The 16,420-nt window shown below is 47.9% G+C and overlaps 1 protein-coding gene across 1 annotated transcript in view; it reads left to right on the top strand.

Annotated features, from left to right (window-relative positions):
- VTCN1 (V-set domain containing T cell activation inhibitor 1) overlaps positions 1 to 16,420 on the top strand; it is a 53,239-nt gene that overhangs the window by 19,073 nt on the left and 17,746 nt on the right. The window contains exon 2 of the mRNA XM_024570598.4: positions 12,060 to 12,124. Coding sequence (XP_024426366.2) covers positions 12,060 to 12,124 — 65 coding nt within the window. The remainder of the gene's footprint in view (positions 1 to 12,059; positions 12,125 to 16,420) is intronic.

Raw genomic sequence — 16,420 nt, 5'->3', positions numbered from 1 at the left:
TCTCACTCTGTATTCTGTCTTTCTGGACTGCTGATCAGATATAAATATTAACAGTTCTCATTTTGGTCTTCGGGTGTCTTACCCTGTCTTTAATATTTCAACTCCTTTGCTTAATTAATGCTCTCCTTCAGCTGGATCCAACCTAGTACTTAATGTGTCCAGTGTGTTTTAAATTTCAATTATTTATTTTTCATTCCTTACATGTTCTGTTTGGTTCTTTTTCAGATCTTTATCTGGTCAGATTTTTTAGTCTTTCATTCCTTACTTGAGCTTCCCATTCCCTTATTTGTTTACTCTAACACATTAAAAAGGCTCAATTTATATTCTGTATCTGATGGCTTCGGTATCTGAAGCCTTTCATTCCAAATCTGCTGCTTGTTTCTCCTGTTCATGGTACCTTTTTCTTTGTGTACTTAGTTATTTCTTTATTATGCGCTTATATTTTGGGGAGTTATTTTTTTAATTAGAATTTTTTTACTGTTATTAATTTATTTTTAGAGAGAGGGGAAGGGAAGGAGAGAGGGAAAGAAACATCACTGTGTGGTTGGCTCTTGCACACCCCCTACTGGGGACCCGGCCGGCAACCCAGGCATGTGTCCTAGACTGGGAATCGAACTGGTAACCCTTTGGTTTGCAGGCCAGCACTCAATCCACTGAGCCACACAGCCAGGGCTATTTTGGGGAGTTTTACCTGATGAAATTCTTTGAGGCCTGGGTGGAGAATGCATTTCTTCAGAGATTATTTGAACTTTACCAACTAGGAAACCTTTACATTTAATTCTCGGCTTGGGGTTCTTCAGGACTGGAGGTATTGTACATTCAGACCTCAAATCTCAGGGAGTGTTTTTCTCTCCACCCAGAACTGACACCAAATGAAGTTGTTGTCCTTTCAGGGGATAGGGGGGTCGAACTTCTGTGAGTCTCCAATCAGATTCTCCCCCTTGTGTGGCCCCTTAGCTTTGTCTCTGATCATCTGTATGACTCTGAAGACAGACGCTTTTGTTGCTGGAAGTCATAGAAAGCCACGGTGTTCAGCACTCTCTTACCTGTCTGGGGGTCACATTTTTGCTTAATTTTTTTAGCCTCTGCAAATCTTCCTAAGGTTTTCTTGCTAGCAAAGCCAAGTGTTCAAAAACATGTGTGTGGTTTTCTTTTCTTTATTCAGTATTTCAAGCATTTTTAGTAAGATTATTATTTCTTTTAAGGATATTTCGAGGCACTATTGCTAAAAATTTAAATGTTCGTTCCCTGCAGAGTTCCTTCTTTCTTAATTTAGAGGGACGCCTCTAAGAGTCGGTTGTGGAGAGAAATGACTGAAATGACCAAAGCTGAGCAAGAACTCAAGCGCAGCTGTTATCAATTAAGTCCTCCTCCAGGTTTCCTTCTTGACCCCAGCCAACCGGGTCTTCTATTTCCAACGTTTCAAGGCATTTGTAATAATTCATAGTGTCAGCAAGATGTTACATACCACAATTCCATAAAAGATTACTTTCCTTTAGGGAGAAAGATAAATGAGAGTTTCTCCATAAATGGCTGCTCAAAAGTTAAGAATGTGTTCGTTTCCCCTAGTAACACAATATGGATATTTAATTTATTCATTAATTCGACAAGCTTTAACTACTATCTATTAGACATTCTGAGGGAAGCATTCTCTAAGGTGGAACATTTATTCACAAACAGTTATTAAGTTCCTACCATGTTATGCAAACTGGAAAAACAGCATAAACAAAGAGCACAGGGGCAAGAAACAGCCTGATACCCGCCGGGGCCCACAGGAGTTTCAGCCAGATGGAGCGTGGAGGGAGGGGCCGGGAACTGGGCCAGAAATGAGATGAAGCAATTACAAATTTATGTGAACCCCTTGTATTTGTGTTCAAACTCTTTAGACTTTTAGAATCAGTATGCATTCTTCAATTTTCTTTGCTCAGATCAAGACTTTAGATTTAAATCTTGAGCTTTTACTAACACATGGTGTCTGAACTTACAGAAATCTTCGTCAGAAGAACAACAGACTTCCGTGTTTTATAGCAGCTCTGTTACCAGTCCCTGGGTACTGCCCGGCTCCGGGCCACAGTGGGTTAGGGTGGCCCACAGGGTCCGGGACAGGAGTTGGGGTGGGTGCAGGAGAGCACGGAGGACTTTTTTTGCCCATGGTAGCAGGCCGGGAGTCCCTCCAAGGGGGGATGTGGGAACCATGAATTTGCAGGAGAAAGTTGAGACCAGGGCTCTGGAACTCAGGCGGGACCAGAGGGAAAAGCCAAGCAGCAGAGGGTAAAATCACAAGAAGGCCCCAGGTTCAAGCTCACTCCAGGGCAGAGCGGGTTGCAGATTCCAGAAAAACTAGGGGAACCTCCCTGTGTCAGTTACAGATGGACAGGTCCTGCAACTCAAGGACGACTGTGGATCTTAGGACAGGGGTTATGTCCCCTGTCTTGGATTTCAGAACCCTTCTTGGTGTGGGCAGCCAAGGCGTGTCATGTAAACAGAATGGCCCCAGGTCAGTGAATGAGGGCCCTGGAGGGACAGGCTGGCAGCCTGATCTCTAGACCTCTGTCCTCACAAGTTGTACTTGGCCACACCTGCAGAATGGTGCCCACTCCTTAAAGACGAGAATGTGGGTCCCAGCAGAGGAGGAGCTGCCACAGAACTCCTGGTAGGACTTCGGAGGACTGCAAACATGTCCCCATTGGTTTCCATGATGCCGTGGTCTGCTTTCCACCAGAGAGATTTTCTGGTATTACTGAAGTGAAGAGAGTGAATGGCAGGGGCCTGGGAGCGTACAAACAGGACATTGTATCCCATTTCAGAATACACAGGCATCAGGCTGCCTGAGACAGCTATGTGTGCTTTGGTTGGGAAAAGCTCTGAGGGCGACAGATGTACTTGTTTCCAGGTTTATTAATGAATAAACAACGAGCCGAACCCAGGGCTAGGCTTTCTGAGAGGAGGCAGCTCAAGCACATCTGTGAACGTCTTCAGTGACAGCACTCGTCTTCCGTAGCACGAAAAGGATGAAAAGTCAGTTGCTGTGGCTTTAGGGTGTTGCACAGGTAATCTAGATTATAGATCATTGGAGCTCCAGGGCCATTCGTCTGCCTGAGGCCCAGATCACGGTGACTGATGGGGAGGAAGAGTTAGTGGAAATGCACTCTCCCCAGAGGGAGCCTGCCTGTCCTTCCCCATCAGAGCTTCTAGTTCCAGCTCCTGCCTCCCAGCTCCCAGCCCAAATCCCAGTGCCTGGCTCTCCTCCTCTCTCAGGGGAGCTCAGCCTTCTGAGATTCACCGTCCTACCCCACTCCCTTGAATCCATTAAGGAAAGACAAAGGAAGCATGATCTAGAATGGGGCTTCAGGAAAAGCATCAGAGGCAAATCAGAGCCAGGTAGGCTTTGAATGGGGCCCGCTTCTGATGGCCGGAGAGGAGGTGGAAGGATATTCTAGGCAGAGGGCAAGAGGGGACAGTACAGATCAATCTGACCAGATACAGGTCTGCAGAAGCATTGGGTAGACAGCTTGTGATATTTGGGAATGGTCTCAAATTCTAGGCTTAGTTTGAACTTTAGTCTATAAGCAGCAAGAAGTCGTTTAAATTTGGGATAGTTAGAAGCAGTAAAAATAAGGATCAACATTTGTAAGTCAAAATAATAGCTAATATGTACTCTTTACAAAGCATAGTTTGTTTCTCTGGACCCTTACCGTGGTCCTGTGGAGACGGGAGTGTTTGATCTGGACACGGGTATAAGGCAAATTGCACCTTCCTCAATCTCACAAGCCCCTGCTCCCACTGAGGCCTCGTTAGGAACAGAACACCAACCTGGAGGGTGGGAGGGGGGATAGCAGTGCCTTCTCTTGTACCATCCATTCCAGAAATGACCAGGCTGTCACTGAGCAGTGCTCCTGCTGGCCACGGGTGGGGGGTGATGAAGGCTGCGGGGGAAAGGTGCTGGGACAGGTAGAAGGGGGCTGTGTGAGACAGCAGCCCAAACAACAACTGCCAGCCATGAAAAGGAAGTGCTTATTAGCAGCCAAACCCCCCTCCAGGTGCTGTGAGCACCCCTGGAAATCTCTCCTAAGCTCCGTTTCAGAAGACTTACAATTAGGCTGTTTCAGTTCAGGCCACACAGACAGCTCAGGGGATGCCTGGCCCTTCCAACAGTACAGTCACTTCGTGGGAGGTTCCTAAAGGGTCTGAAAGTGTGTTTGTTACTAAATACAACGGGATGTTATACTGCAGGAGGAATCTTCTGGAAATGCTTTTTCTCTGCAGTGAGAATAAGGAGGAAGGGGAAATGCAGGTACGATTAGGAAAAGGACTAGTAACCAACCTTGCATCGATGTTTGTCCCGCTTTGCTTGTGCCCCTGGAAACAGGGCGCACGAGGCTGATGGCAACTCCTGTGCGCCTCACGGGCAATCGGGGCAGTTATAAATAGAGCAGGCTCGAGAATAAAACAGAACGGCTTTGCCGCAAACTCTCGTATTGTTCAGGGAAAGGCATCCATTTATTAACATTCTGTTCTTTCCCAGCTGAGATTCCCCTTCCGGTTTTCCTTCCAGTCTCAGACAAAGACCCCTCCCGACAGAGGTGGACTTCTTCAATCAATGTCAAACGGGACAAGCTGTCCTGCCGTAGGTTACACCTGTACAGGGCTCGAGCCTGGAAATGAGTCTGAATCCCGGGAGTTACAGAACTTTGCATTCATAGAAAATACAGTATAATAATTAAAGCCACGGACGAGGGGGTCTCGGACCCGAGTCTCATCCTGCTCTATTTTCTCTGGGGGTGAGCCCTTGGATAAGTGACTGGACATTAGGCCTCGGTCTCGCCATCCATAAAGCAAAAATAACAGCGCCTACCTCGTGGGGTTGTTGTGAGGATTCAGGGAGGTAAACGAGGTCCCGCAGCCAGTCAGTCCCAGCTGCCGTTAGGTTACTAACCAAGGTTTTAGGAGGCAAAGCCGAATACCTGACTGTGGCAAGGGCAAGGCCAGAGCGAGTCCCAGGGAAAATCAAATTACAGAACCTTATAATGAACTGCATTTGAAAGGGATTCTCAAAATCACCCCAACCCTTAGCTGGTGCCAGAAGCTCTCCCCTGCCCACACATGTCCCCACGTGGTTCCTCAGCCCTTGTTTGCACACACACACCCATTTACAGAAGGAAGCTCTGCGGTCAGGCAAGTGCCAGGAGCTCTGCTGGGAGGCCTCTCTGCATACTGAACCTCCCAGAACTTTCACCAGCTGGCCTCTTTTCTTCCAGAGTGAGGGAGAAGAGGCCCCTGCGGCACCTTTCAGATTTTGAAATAATCATTGCTACATTTAGACTTCTCTAAATCACAAACTACCCCCGTTTCTTCAACTATTCTTCAAAAGACATATCTTCCCATCACATTGCCACCTGAGTCCTACTTCTCCTACACCAACGCTGCTCAACCGGGTGACATGTCTGGAGACATCCTAGATTGTCACAAGAGGGGCAGGTGCTAGTGACACTTAGAAGGTGGAGGCCAGGGATGCTGCTAAACATCCTACAATGCACGGGACAGCCCCCAACAGCAAAGAATTACCTGGCCCACGTACTCAACAGTGCTGAGCTTGAGAAACCCTCTTTGAAATATACCCATTAGTCAGTGTTATTCTTAAAGCACGGGCCAGAAACCTGCATAGAGGAGTGTCAGCTCACTCGCCACTGCACTGACGATACTTTGCTATTAAATTAGCCTACAGCTCTGGCAGTTTGCAGTTGGTGGTCCGCTGAAGCCCCTTTCACGTGTTGCTGCCAGCCCCAGGACGGCATGCACAGGGCCTGCACACTCACTTAGAAATCACTGGTCAGGGCTGGCACTCTCTCCTACTGAGCCGGAGGCAGGCTTGCAACCCTTCCAACACAATACTCCGGGCCACCACCCTCAATCATTCAAAAGAAACTGTCATGCAAGATAAACTCTATTTGCTGGTCATGTCTCCCGGAAGGACCCCCACGATACTGGGTCACCGTCCTTCGTGGCAGCTTGAAAGAAGAGAGGATGCCTCAGCCTGACACTCGAAGGCCCTCCCTTTCCCGCACACAGAGCCATGGGGTCCACTGTCACTAAAGCAATGTGGGCAAAGCGGGGCTGCCCAGAAAGGAGGCCCTCTCGCCCATACACACTCCTCGGCTCCGTGGAGCAGCCCCCCATTGTCGGTTTCTTCCTGACCCTCCAGTTACTAGTCTTGATGCTCTCCATTCCCCGGACCAAAGCTGGCCTTGATTTTAGCAATGCAAAGAGGTAAAGGGAAGGAATGTAGAGAGGGGAAAACATTCTCTACACCATGGATTCTTCGGGGAAAAAAATGGGTAGACAGCAATCTAAGCTTCTCACAAACCTAGAACCCATACTAATCAATATCTAAAAAAGTGATTACAGAACACATGCTCTCTTCCACGTAGTGTTTAAAAATAATTCTTTTTCTCCATTTACAGGGAAAAATAGAGAGAGAGAAACTTTCCAGAGAGGCTTAAATAAATGTCTTCGGCTTCAGCATTCCTTTACAAACCTGGTCACTTTGTTAGTTTATGAACAAAGTAACACGGTCAATTTATTCAAACATTACCTGGATTTACTCAAATATTCCGCATGGTATATTTACTTTAAAAGTAGAATTCACTCAGATTAATCCCTCGCTCGCTAACTTAATCCAGTTTTCAGAGCTTTACTCATCTGTCAGTTACACAAGTGGAAGTCCGCTGACGACCCACAGGAATGTGGTGCGTCTCAGTCCCGCCAGGGTGGGAGAGGGAGGCAGGAACTAGAGAACACAGAAACCATCGATGTTTTAGCGGAACAACGAGCGCCTTAAGTCTCCCAGAATGAGTGTGCTCCATCCTGGAGCAGACCCAGAAAGCCCTCGTTTTCCGAAGTGCAGCCACAGGACGTGTGCAGGGGTGGCGATGAGGGCAGCCTTCTGAATTTGTCGCCTCCTGCCTGCCATGCGGGACTTTTTCTAGAAGGATGGACCTTAGGAGCACAGGCTGGCGAACTGGACTGCTGGGTTTGAGCCTGGCTCTCCCACTTTTTAGCTGCAAGAGCCTGGTCAGTCACTTAAGCAATGTCGCGGTTTCCTCACCTGTAAACAGTGACAGTGACACTTCTTACCTCGCAGCATTGTCGCAAGGAATGGATGGGCACTGTGTGAACAGCATGGGCACACAGAACGTGCCTGATAAGCATCCGCGTTTTTCGTCTTGTCACCCTCCTGGCCGTCCGATACAATGAAAGTGTGTCTGTAAGACACAGGAACTCTGTCCTAGGGTACTTCTAGGAACTCGGGAATGCTGTCCGTCTGCGGCAGCGCGTGCTCCTACGCCCCGATTAGCGCACACGGCTGGGAAAGAGGGGAATGCAGACGGTCCTGTCACGGGAGTGGCGTGCGTTCGCATGCCCTCTCCCAGGACTAGGGGAGCTGAAACAGTGGAGGAGGGTGACAGCTTCGGTGGGAAGGGCTCACTGTGACTTTCAGTTCTTTTTTTCTTTAAATTGTAAGTGAACACCTGGAATTGGAGAGCTCTCTGCAGAGCAGCACTTCCTGGCCGTGCACATCCCAGGCCCTGCTTCCTTCTGCACCCACCTTCAGGGCAGCCCCTCCGGCTGGCAGCACCCTAACGATGCAGTTGCTGCTCCCTCGGTTCTGCGCATCTGTAGTGTCCCACGAAGCAGCTTCTGGGCCTACCCAGCTGCCTGCTCTGGCCGTCCAATTATCTCCCGAGGTGCCAAATGTTGCTTCTGTTAGAGACTCATTACAAAGTGGTGTGTTCTTAACCTTACTTTTCCTCATAAGCCCTGTTACTTGCGGTTTCCCAGGAGCACAATATATCATTTCTTAACAGAAATGCCTAATTTCTGACAAGTGCTGCAGAAAGCAGCTGCAGCACGAGTGAAGACACGTAAGGAAGAAAGCAAGGCCAAGTGTGGGTGGTTTGCATGGGTTTGGCCGAGCCCCAGACGGCAGGCTGGCCCCTCCCTGGACGGCTTTGAGTTCTGTGGCCCCTGAGAGCAGCTTTTCCCAGCCCAGGGCACTAACATGATGCTTGGGTCTTGGCCCCGTCCAGTGCAGCAGAAATAGCCACTTTTCTCTGTGTTTCTGCTTTGGAGAGAGTGTGTGTAGCAGCATGAATTAACTAAATATATTCCCGAATAAAGCCTTTCTCTTTACTTTCTTTGAAACTTGTTCATGGAAAGGCACTTTGAGTCTCCTTGATTCTCTCAGATTTAAATTCTTGCTACCAACCTAGAATTCCTGTGAGGATGCATTCCTCTCCTTACTGAAGCCCTGACCACATTCCGTCTTGTGTTATTGGAGTGGCGTGTGTGTGCGTGCACACGCATGTCTGCGTGTGCTCTCTGTGCATGTGTGTGTGTGTGTGTGTGACCTCAATTACACTGTAAGTCCTTGGGGGTGGGCACTGTGCTTACTTCCTCTCTGTATTCCCTCCATTTTGCCCAGCACAGTGTCTTTCTCATAGTAAGTACTTAATAAATACTTGCTAAATGAACAAATCCTCCAGAAGCACTAGCTTGCATCCAGGCTCTTCTGTTAGGAGTAACAACTGTGCACTGTGAATTCCAATGCAGTGGTTACAAGACATAGTTTTGCATTAAAATTTTCCTGTAGCATAGTTATTGGAAATTATGCTGGGGAAGTAAAAACCAAAAAGCAATGTAAGAACATCTTACGTGGGATATTTTATTAATCTTTTTAAATAATTAATATGCAGCAGACAGGAATTATTTAATTTGGCTGCCCTGAAAGTTCCTGCTTCGCCTTCCAAGGCGCTGGAAGTTGAGCTGTTTCCCAAGGGAATACCAGTTCAGAAAAACCCTCAAGGTGACTCCTGCTTAGACAGGGACCTTGCCTGTGAAGAGGGAACATGTGGGCCGGGAGGTGAGGGAGACGGGCTCGGCTGCTCTCACTGAAACACCCAATGTCCATAGTCTGGGTCCCATCGGTGAGTGTGTGGGCATCTGTTCCCGGTCTTTGCTGTCCAGCTCATCCCTACTGAGAAGGGGTAGGGGGAGGCACATCTGTGGTGGGGGTGGGATCTGTGATGGTTCTATGTGGCTGGAGTGCAGGGTCCCAGGGGAAGTGTGGGGAGAGACGAGGCTGGAGACAGGATGAGAACCCCTTTGAAAGGCCCCGTGCGCTACATCGCAGAGTGGATTCTGATCCTGAGGACGACAGAAAGGCACTGGAAGTTTTCGGACTATTATGAAGACTGCTATGATCAGTTTCGTAACCATTCTTGCCAATAACTCAGGAGCCACAACAATACCTATCAGTACCACCAAGGAAACGTACACTCCAAGTTAGAAACATGTGCTTGTTATATAAGCAGAGCAGAAAAGCAAGAATGAGAATAGCTAATACTCACTGAAGCTTCCTACGTGCCATGCACTAGTCTAAGTGATTTTTAAAGATGTGTTAACTCATCCTTCACAAGATGGGAGGCTGAGGCCACACACTTAGTAAGCGCTGTGCGGGGACTTGTACCTATGCAGGCTGGGTCCAGAAAGCATGCTCGTGGTCACAGCATTACACCGCCTCGGTGACCACCCCATCCCCCACTTTCAACCAGGTCGTCTCCCCTAGGCCACTGGTATGTAGAAATTCTGAAGCCACCACTGATTCTGGCCGTGTGAACAGTGGAGGTCCAGACTGGAAGCAGGGGGACTGAGAGGAGGGTGTTGTAATAATGCTGGGGACCAGGAGCAGTGGAAGGATACGAGAGAATTAAGGGGGTAACAGGACTTGATAGTTCCAACAAATGTGCAAATGCACTTGGAACACTTAGCCCCAAGCCTGGGACATGCTATTCTAATGTATCAAAACACTATGATGTTTCTATTATCAGTTGGATTATTCTCCAGGTTTAAGTCATTAGCTTTCACTAATAAATTTTACAGCACATAGCTGCAACTAAGCTTTTTTAATAGCAAAAAGCAGTATACAAATAGCCCCTTATGGATTATGCAACATTCATTGTGAAATAATTCACTTGATCTTAAAACAGTCCTTTTGTATCAGATTTGCGGGGGCTGCCGCAACAAAGCAGCACAGCCTGGGTGGCTGGAACCCCAGACGGTTATTGTCTCACGCTTCTGGAGACGAGCAGTCCAGGGGTCAGCAGGCCTGGTCCAGGGGTCAGCAGGCCTGGCTCGGTCTTAGGGCCGTGAGGGAGAATCTGTTCCATGCCTGTCCCCTGGCTGCGGGGTGCTTGCCGGTAATTTTGGCAGCAAACCTAAGGTCACTTTTTGAGGTCCTGGGGGTTAGGACATCAAAATATGAATTTTGAGGGGACACACTACAACCCTTGATAGCAGGTAAAGCAGGAATTATTCTCACTCCCACTTTAAAGGTAAAGACAGAGTCTCAGAGCGTTGAAGTGATCTCCCCCAGGTAAGGGAGGCCCTGGGTCGCAAAGGCAAACCTGCTGTCTGACTCAGTGCTCTGAGAGGGTCGGGCAGTGCCTCTTGCTAGGAGTTTGTCTAGCTGTTCCCTCACACTCGGACCCGTAAGAACTGAGGCTGCAGTGAGGGGAGTAAATAGAGAAGCAGTCAAATGTGGTCTCTTAGAATCAGCTGCGGCTGCCCTATTATTCAACGATTCATTCCGTTATTCAGTTGCTGCCCCTGTGGCTGCACCTCATGAGGCATGGCCTCTAGAGGAACTGTTGACTCAAACTGCTCCTTGAGAGTCTACTGTTTCTCTCTGGTGGGCCCATCCCTGAGCCCAAGGGAGCCGGGCACAAAGAACCTATTCATGGCAGAAAGTAAAATGCTCGCGCTTCCCTCTCTCTCTATAGCATCGTTCTTTGCCTCCCTGTGCCTTTCTTTTGTCCTGCCTATTGAGTAACATCAGTGTGGGTGTGGGCAGTGTGTGGCCTGCCGACAAGAAGACAGTGTGGCGGAGGACACCAGCCTGATGACTCGTGCACCAGGGCAGGCAGCAGGGGGCGAGCTTCCCGGGGGCTGCTCTGCCAGCACCCCAGCTCTGACCTGCGCCTTCTGCTCTGCCTCAGTCACTCTCACAAGCTAAAGCTGGCATCCCCGGGCTCCCCTGGGCAGAGAGGAGAGACACACCCCACTAGTGAGCACCACCCTCCTTGGGAGGCGGAGGCGGAAGTAGTCAAGTGCAGATTCCAGAGACGGATTCTAATCCCAGCTCTGCCTCCTACTGACTGTGTGAGTTTAGAGAAGGAAATTAACCTTCCTGTCATTTTCTCATCTGAAAAAGGACACAGTAACTTTGTTTGCCTCATAAGGTCATCGCACGGATAAATGATACAGTCCATAGATGGTGCCTCGGGCATGTCTGCCACATAATTCTAGCACTCGGGAAGTGTAAGCGACACTTCCTTGTTTATTTCCCTAACGTCATTAGTTAATCTGTTCACTGAAAACTAGTAGGATACATATTAAGAAGTTAACGGTGGTTATGTCTGGTTGATGGAATATTTGCTTATTTGTATTGTCTAAACTTTATATAATAAATACATATTACCTTTTTCATAAGAAAAATAAGCTCCTGTTGAGGACCTATGGGGTGCAGAGGACTGGGGGTGAGTGGGTACAAAGGAAACATGACCACTATCCTTAGTGGAGTTTAAAGTCTATGGGAGGAGACAAAACAGGTAGGTTAATGATGTAAGAGGGGTGGGCAGTAATGCTCAGGGTGGGCTGAGTACAGAGCCAGTGCCCCTCAAGGGGCACCAGGCGGTACAGAGATCTCATTAGTTTTGCGCCAACAGCCTCTGGTATGGTCCTGCCTGGTCTGGGAGCAGGAAAGCAAGACGACACACACAGTCAAACAAAGGCCACTCCTCCAGCCTGCCTCGGAGCCCCAGGGGGCGGGGGCTAGAACTGTTGATTCCTGTCCAGGTGCCTGTTTCTAGGAAATGGCTTGTGTTGCAGAGAAAGTTGAGGTGCTTTATGTAGCACCTCTTACCAATGACATATATGACCTGGGTTGGAATCACCCTGTCGGATGGAATGAAGTAATTTCCTGTTTCTCTGTCTCTCCACAGCATTATTAGCATTATCATTATTTTGGCTGGAGCAATTGCACTCATCATCGGTTTTGGCATTTCAGGTATGTGACTTCTTGCGTTACCACAATCCATTCCCTCTCACCGGTAAGCCCCTGGTCCCTCGGGATGGCAGGAGCAAAAGAGCACAGGCAGGGGACCCAGAAAGCCGCAGAGCGGAGTGCTGGTTCTCCCACTTACCGACTGTATTCTCCTCACATTAGTCACTCAACTCTGTGGGCCTCAGTTCCCTCGTTTATGGACTGGAGGAAACACTGTAACACCAGGTCGTTGAGAGAATCAAACGGAATGTTTATCAGGGTTCTGAGTGCTGTAGAAATTCTGGGATCACAGGTAAAGGGCTGTGGGCAAGCCACTCTATCAGTGGTTGACCTGGGCAGATGATTCCTTTGCACTGAAGCTTCAGCAGAAGTGGTGAAGGATATCGAGTCTTTGTGCACAGGGGTCTTAGATCAAGAGAACACTGGCTGTGACTGTTGTTCCGTGTAGGAAACAGAGGCCACCGCGGCACAGATGCCAGCTAACTGATGTCAGGTGCAAGGAACAGTCTTCTCAATCCTCTTCTGTCTCGAAAGCATCTATTACGGACGCCACATTCATTAAGACACTGAGCGAGCTGGGCCAGCAGCTGTCTTCTGCAGGGCAAGTGTTTTGCTCCACTTTCCTTGAGCTGCCACAGGCCAACACATTTATTTTAACCTAGTCTGTGGCCAAAGCTGTCACTTCATAACTTTAGTTTTGTAGTTTCAGCTGCCTTTTCCCTGTCACGCTCCTCCAGTGTGGGTGTGCTGATGTCCCGGATGACCCCTGAAGAGGAGGGAGATGCAGTGGAAAGGCCCCGACCCTATCGAGTCCTGGTGCTATCAATCATTCACTGGCTGACTTTGAACAGCTCTGAGTAGTGGGAGGGGGAAGGAATCAGACAGAGCTGTTCTTGTCTCTGGTCTGATACTAACCAGACGTGCCCACTGAGGTATAACTTAGCTTCCCAGGAACAGTGTTGTCACTTGCAAAGCAGTCAGAGGAGCTGCGGGGATTAAATGACAAAGTGTTTGTAAAGTGCCTGGCGCATGCGTGCAATAAATGGCTGCCGTGGATATTTATGTTGATGCCATCAGTGCTATTAATAATTTGCTGTTATTAATGCATTCATATAGCACCTCCTAAAACGTGTACAATTTCCTGGCCACACCAGGACAGGCCTCCTCTGAGTCAGGGAGGCCAGAGCAGGAAACCACAGGACACAGCCTCCTAAAAACTTCTCTATCTCTGGGCACTGGGTGAAAGTCACAGTCCCCCCAGAAAGCCAAACAGGCATGTGTTGATGGCACCAAAACAGGAGCACTGAGCAAATCGTATGGGGAAAAAATGATATTTTTAAAAATTGTAGTCATCTGAGAAAAAACCAGCTATTGGACTTTCTTACACCTATTTTATAGCTTTTAATTGTTTTTATTTTTATATGAGGTGGGGATACTGTATTAGTGGGTAGGCTCTTTACATATCTCAGTCTGGCCCTGGATATCAGCAAAACAGGATAGAAAGAGTACAGGCTTAGTACCAGATAAGAGTGAGTTCACTGCTGGCTCCACTCCACCGTTTGGCTAGATAAAGGGTTTTAGGAAAGCCATTTAATCCCATGAAGCCTCCTTATCCTCGTCCACAAAAGGCAAGCTGATAATTCTCACCTCCCACGGTTCTTATCAGGCTTAAAATGAGTCACTATAAGTAAAGCAGCTATAAATTGTTTCTTTCCTCCTGGTGCTCTGATGCAATCTTTCCAGTTAGTAATGGTTACCAATACTATTGATTGCAAGTTTGACATGTGGCAAGTCAGCTACTATATTAAGCCCTTTACCTGTGTTGTGTCCTATAGACCATTCAGGGACCCTCTGAGGGAACTACTATTATTAAACATCCCCATTTTATAGACAAAAAAGCTATGGAATGAAGAAGTTGGAAAACTTCCCCAAGGTCACATATCCAGTTAGTGGCAGAGCTGGGACTTGAGCCCAGACAGCCTGTACCTGTACCTTGTCTCAAACGCTGTGCTCTGCTGCTCCTTCCCTGCCTTGTTCCTTTATCTGGCCTGGCCCAGCATCCTTTCTAATTTCTTCTCGCAGACGCAGCTGCTACCACCAACTCTGCCCTCACAGGTGCCACCCCAGGCTCCGCTGGTGCAGGCTTAAGCCTGTATGTTTCCACCTTTGAGCCATTGCTCTGGTGCCCATCTGGACAGCTGGTTCCAGCAGATGCTGAGTGACCATCTGCTGAAGGCATCTAGTGTGCTCTCTACGCTCCTGAAATCTATAGAACTTGTCTTACTGAGTTGTTTCAAAGAAAAGTTCATTTTCCAGATTTATCCAGTGGTATTGGGCATCCCAGAATCATAGTTTCTGTAAAGAATCCTTGCCCTGTGCTACCTGTAACCTCACTTTCCAAGAGATCCTGCTCCTACGTCAGAGGGCGACTGAGTGGTGCTTTGATGTGGACACTGGCTGGCAGAGCCCGTGTGTTGTGGCTGCGACAGACAAATTCACACGGACTATGGAAGTCCTGTGGAGAAAAAGGGACAGCATGGTCGTTCTCTGAGAGAGAGAGGGTGAGAGAGGGCCCCACCCCCTGCCTGGACAGGCTTTTATTGCTTTTCTGGGTACCTTGCATTGAGGATGGTCCTCATTTACTATGCACAGGTTCACTGTAGGTGATTACCTTTTACTGATAACAAAGGAAAGAATGTTGCTAATTGCTTCAAAGAGAAGGATGTTACAGATCAAGGGGAAAAGTGGTTGAATTGGTTACACTCCATACTTGGGAGGTTTAGCACACATTTTAGAAAGTTACTTTAGAGATATGCAGTAAACATTTGCTGCCTCAATCCAGGGAGTTTTAGCAAAAGCAAGTCTTTTTTTTTTTTAATTGATTATGCTATTACACTTGTCCCATTCCCCCCCCCACTCCACTCCATCCTGCCCACCCCCTCCCTCCCACATTCCCCCCTATAGTTCATGTCCATGGGTCATACTTATAAGTTCTTTGGCTTCTACATTTCCTACACTATTTTTACCCTGCCCCTGTCTATTTTCCACCCATCATCTATGCTACTTATTCTCTGTACCTTTACCCCCCTCTCCCCCTCCCACTCCCCTATTGACAACCCTCATGTGATCTCCATCTCTATGGTTCTGTTCCTGTTCTAGTTGTTTGCCTAGTTGGCTCTCATTTTTGTTTTATGTGTGGTCGTTAATAACTGTGAGTTTGCTGTCATTTTTACTGTTCCTATTTTTGATCTTCTTTTTCTTAGGTAACTCCCTTTAACAGTTCATATAAGGGCTTGGCGACGATGAACTTCTTTAACTTGACCTTATCTGAGAAGCACTTTATCTTCCCTTTCATTCTAAATGATAGCTTTGCTGGATACAGTAATCTTGGATGTAGGTCCTTGCATTTAATCTTGGGTAATGTAATGATGATGTGCCTTGGTGTGTTCCTCCTTGGGTCCAGCTTCTTTGGTAGTCTCTGAGCTTCCTGGACTTCCCGGAAGTCTATTTCCTTTGCCAGATTAGGGAAGTTCTCCTTCATTATTTGTTCAAATAAGTTTTCAATTTTTTGTTCTTCCTCTTCTCCTTCTGGCACCCCTATAACTCAGATGTTGGAACGTTTCAAGATGTCCTGGAGGTTCCTAAGCCTCTCCTCATTTTTCCAAGTTCTTGTTTCTTCATTCTTTTCTGGTTGGATGTTTCTTTCTCCCTTCTGGTCCACACCATTGCTTTGAGTCCCAGTTTCCTTCGCATCACTATTGGTTCCCTGTACATTTTCCTTTGTTTCTCTTAGCATAGGCTTCATTTTTTCATCTGTTTTTCGAACAGATTCAACCAAGTCTGTGAGCATCTTGATAACCAGTGTTTTGAACTGTGCATCTGATAGGTTGGCTATCTCTTCCTCGCTTAGTTGTATTTTTTCTGGAGCTTTGAAGTGTTCTGTCATTTGGGCCATTTTTTTTGTCTTGGCGTGTCTGTTACTTTAAGGGGCGGAGCCTTAGGTGTTCACCGGGGCGGGGTAATGCTGGTCTCTGCCCTGTGACACTGTACGTGGGGGAGGGGCCAAGAGGGAGCAATGGCGCCCGCTTCACTCTCCTCCAGATTTCAATCTTTCACTCCGCTACCCACAATCAAACTGGGCCCCTCTGGTGCTGGTTCCCGAGTGGGTGGTCTTGTGCACGCCCTAGGGCCCTGTGGGTCTCTCCAACAACCTCTCCTGTGAGGCTGGGAGTCTCTCCTGCTGCTGCCCCAACCCCCACGGGCATTTTCAATCAGAGGTTTGAGGCTTTATTTCCCCGC

This window comes from Desmodus rotundus, chromosome 12, assembly GCF_022682495.2.
Source record: "Desmodus rotundus isolate HL8 chromosome 12, HLdesRot8A.1, whole genome shotgun sequence".
Lineage (NCBI taxonomy): Eukaryota > Metazoa > Chordata > Mammalia > Chiroptera > Phyllostomidae > Desmodus > Desmodus rotundus.
The sequence above is the reverse complement of the archived record's forward strand: the minus strand, read 5'-3'. Positions and strand labels throughout refer to the sequence as shown.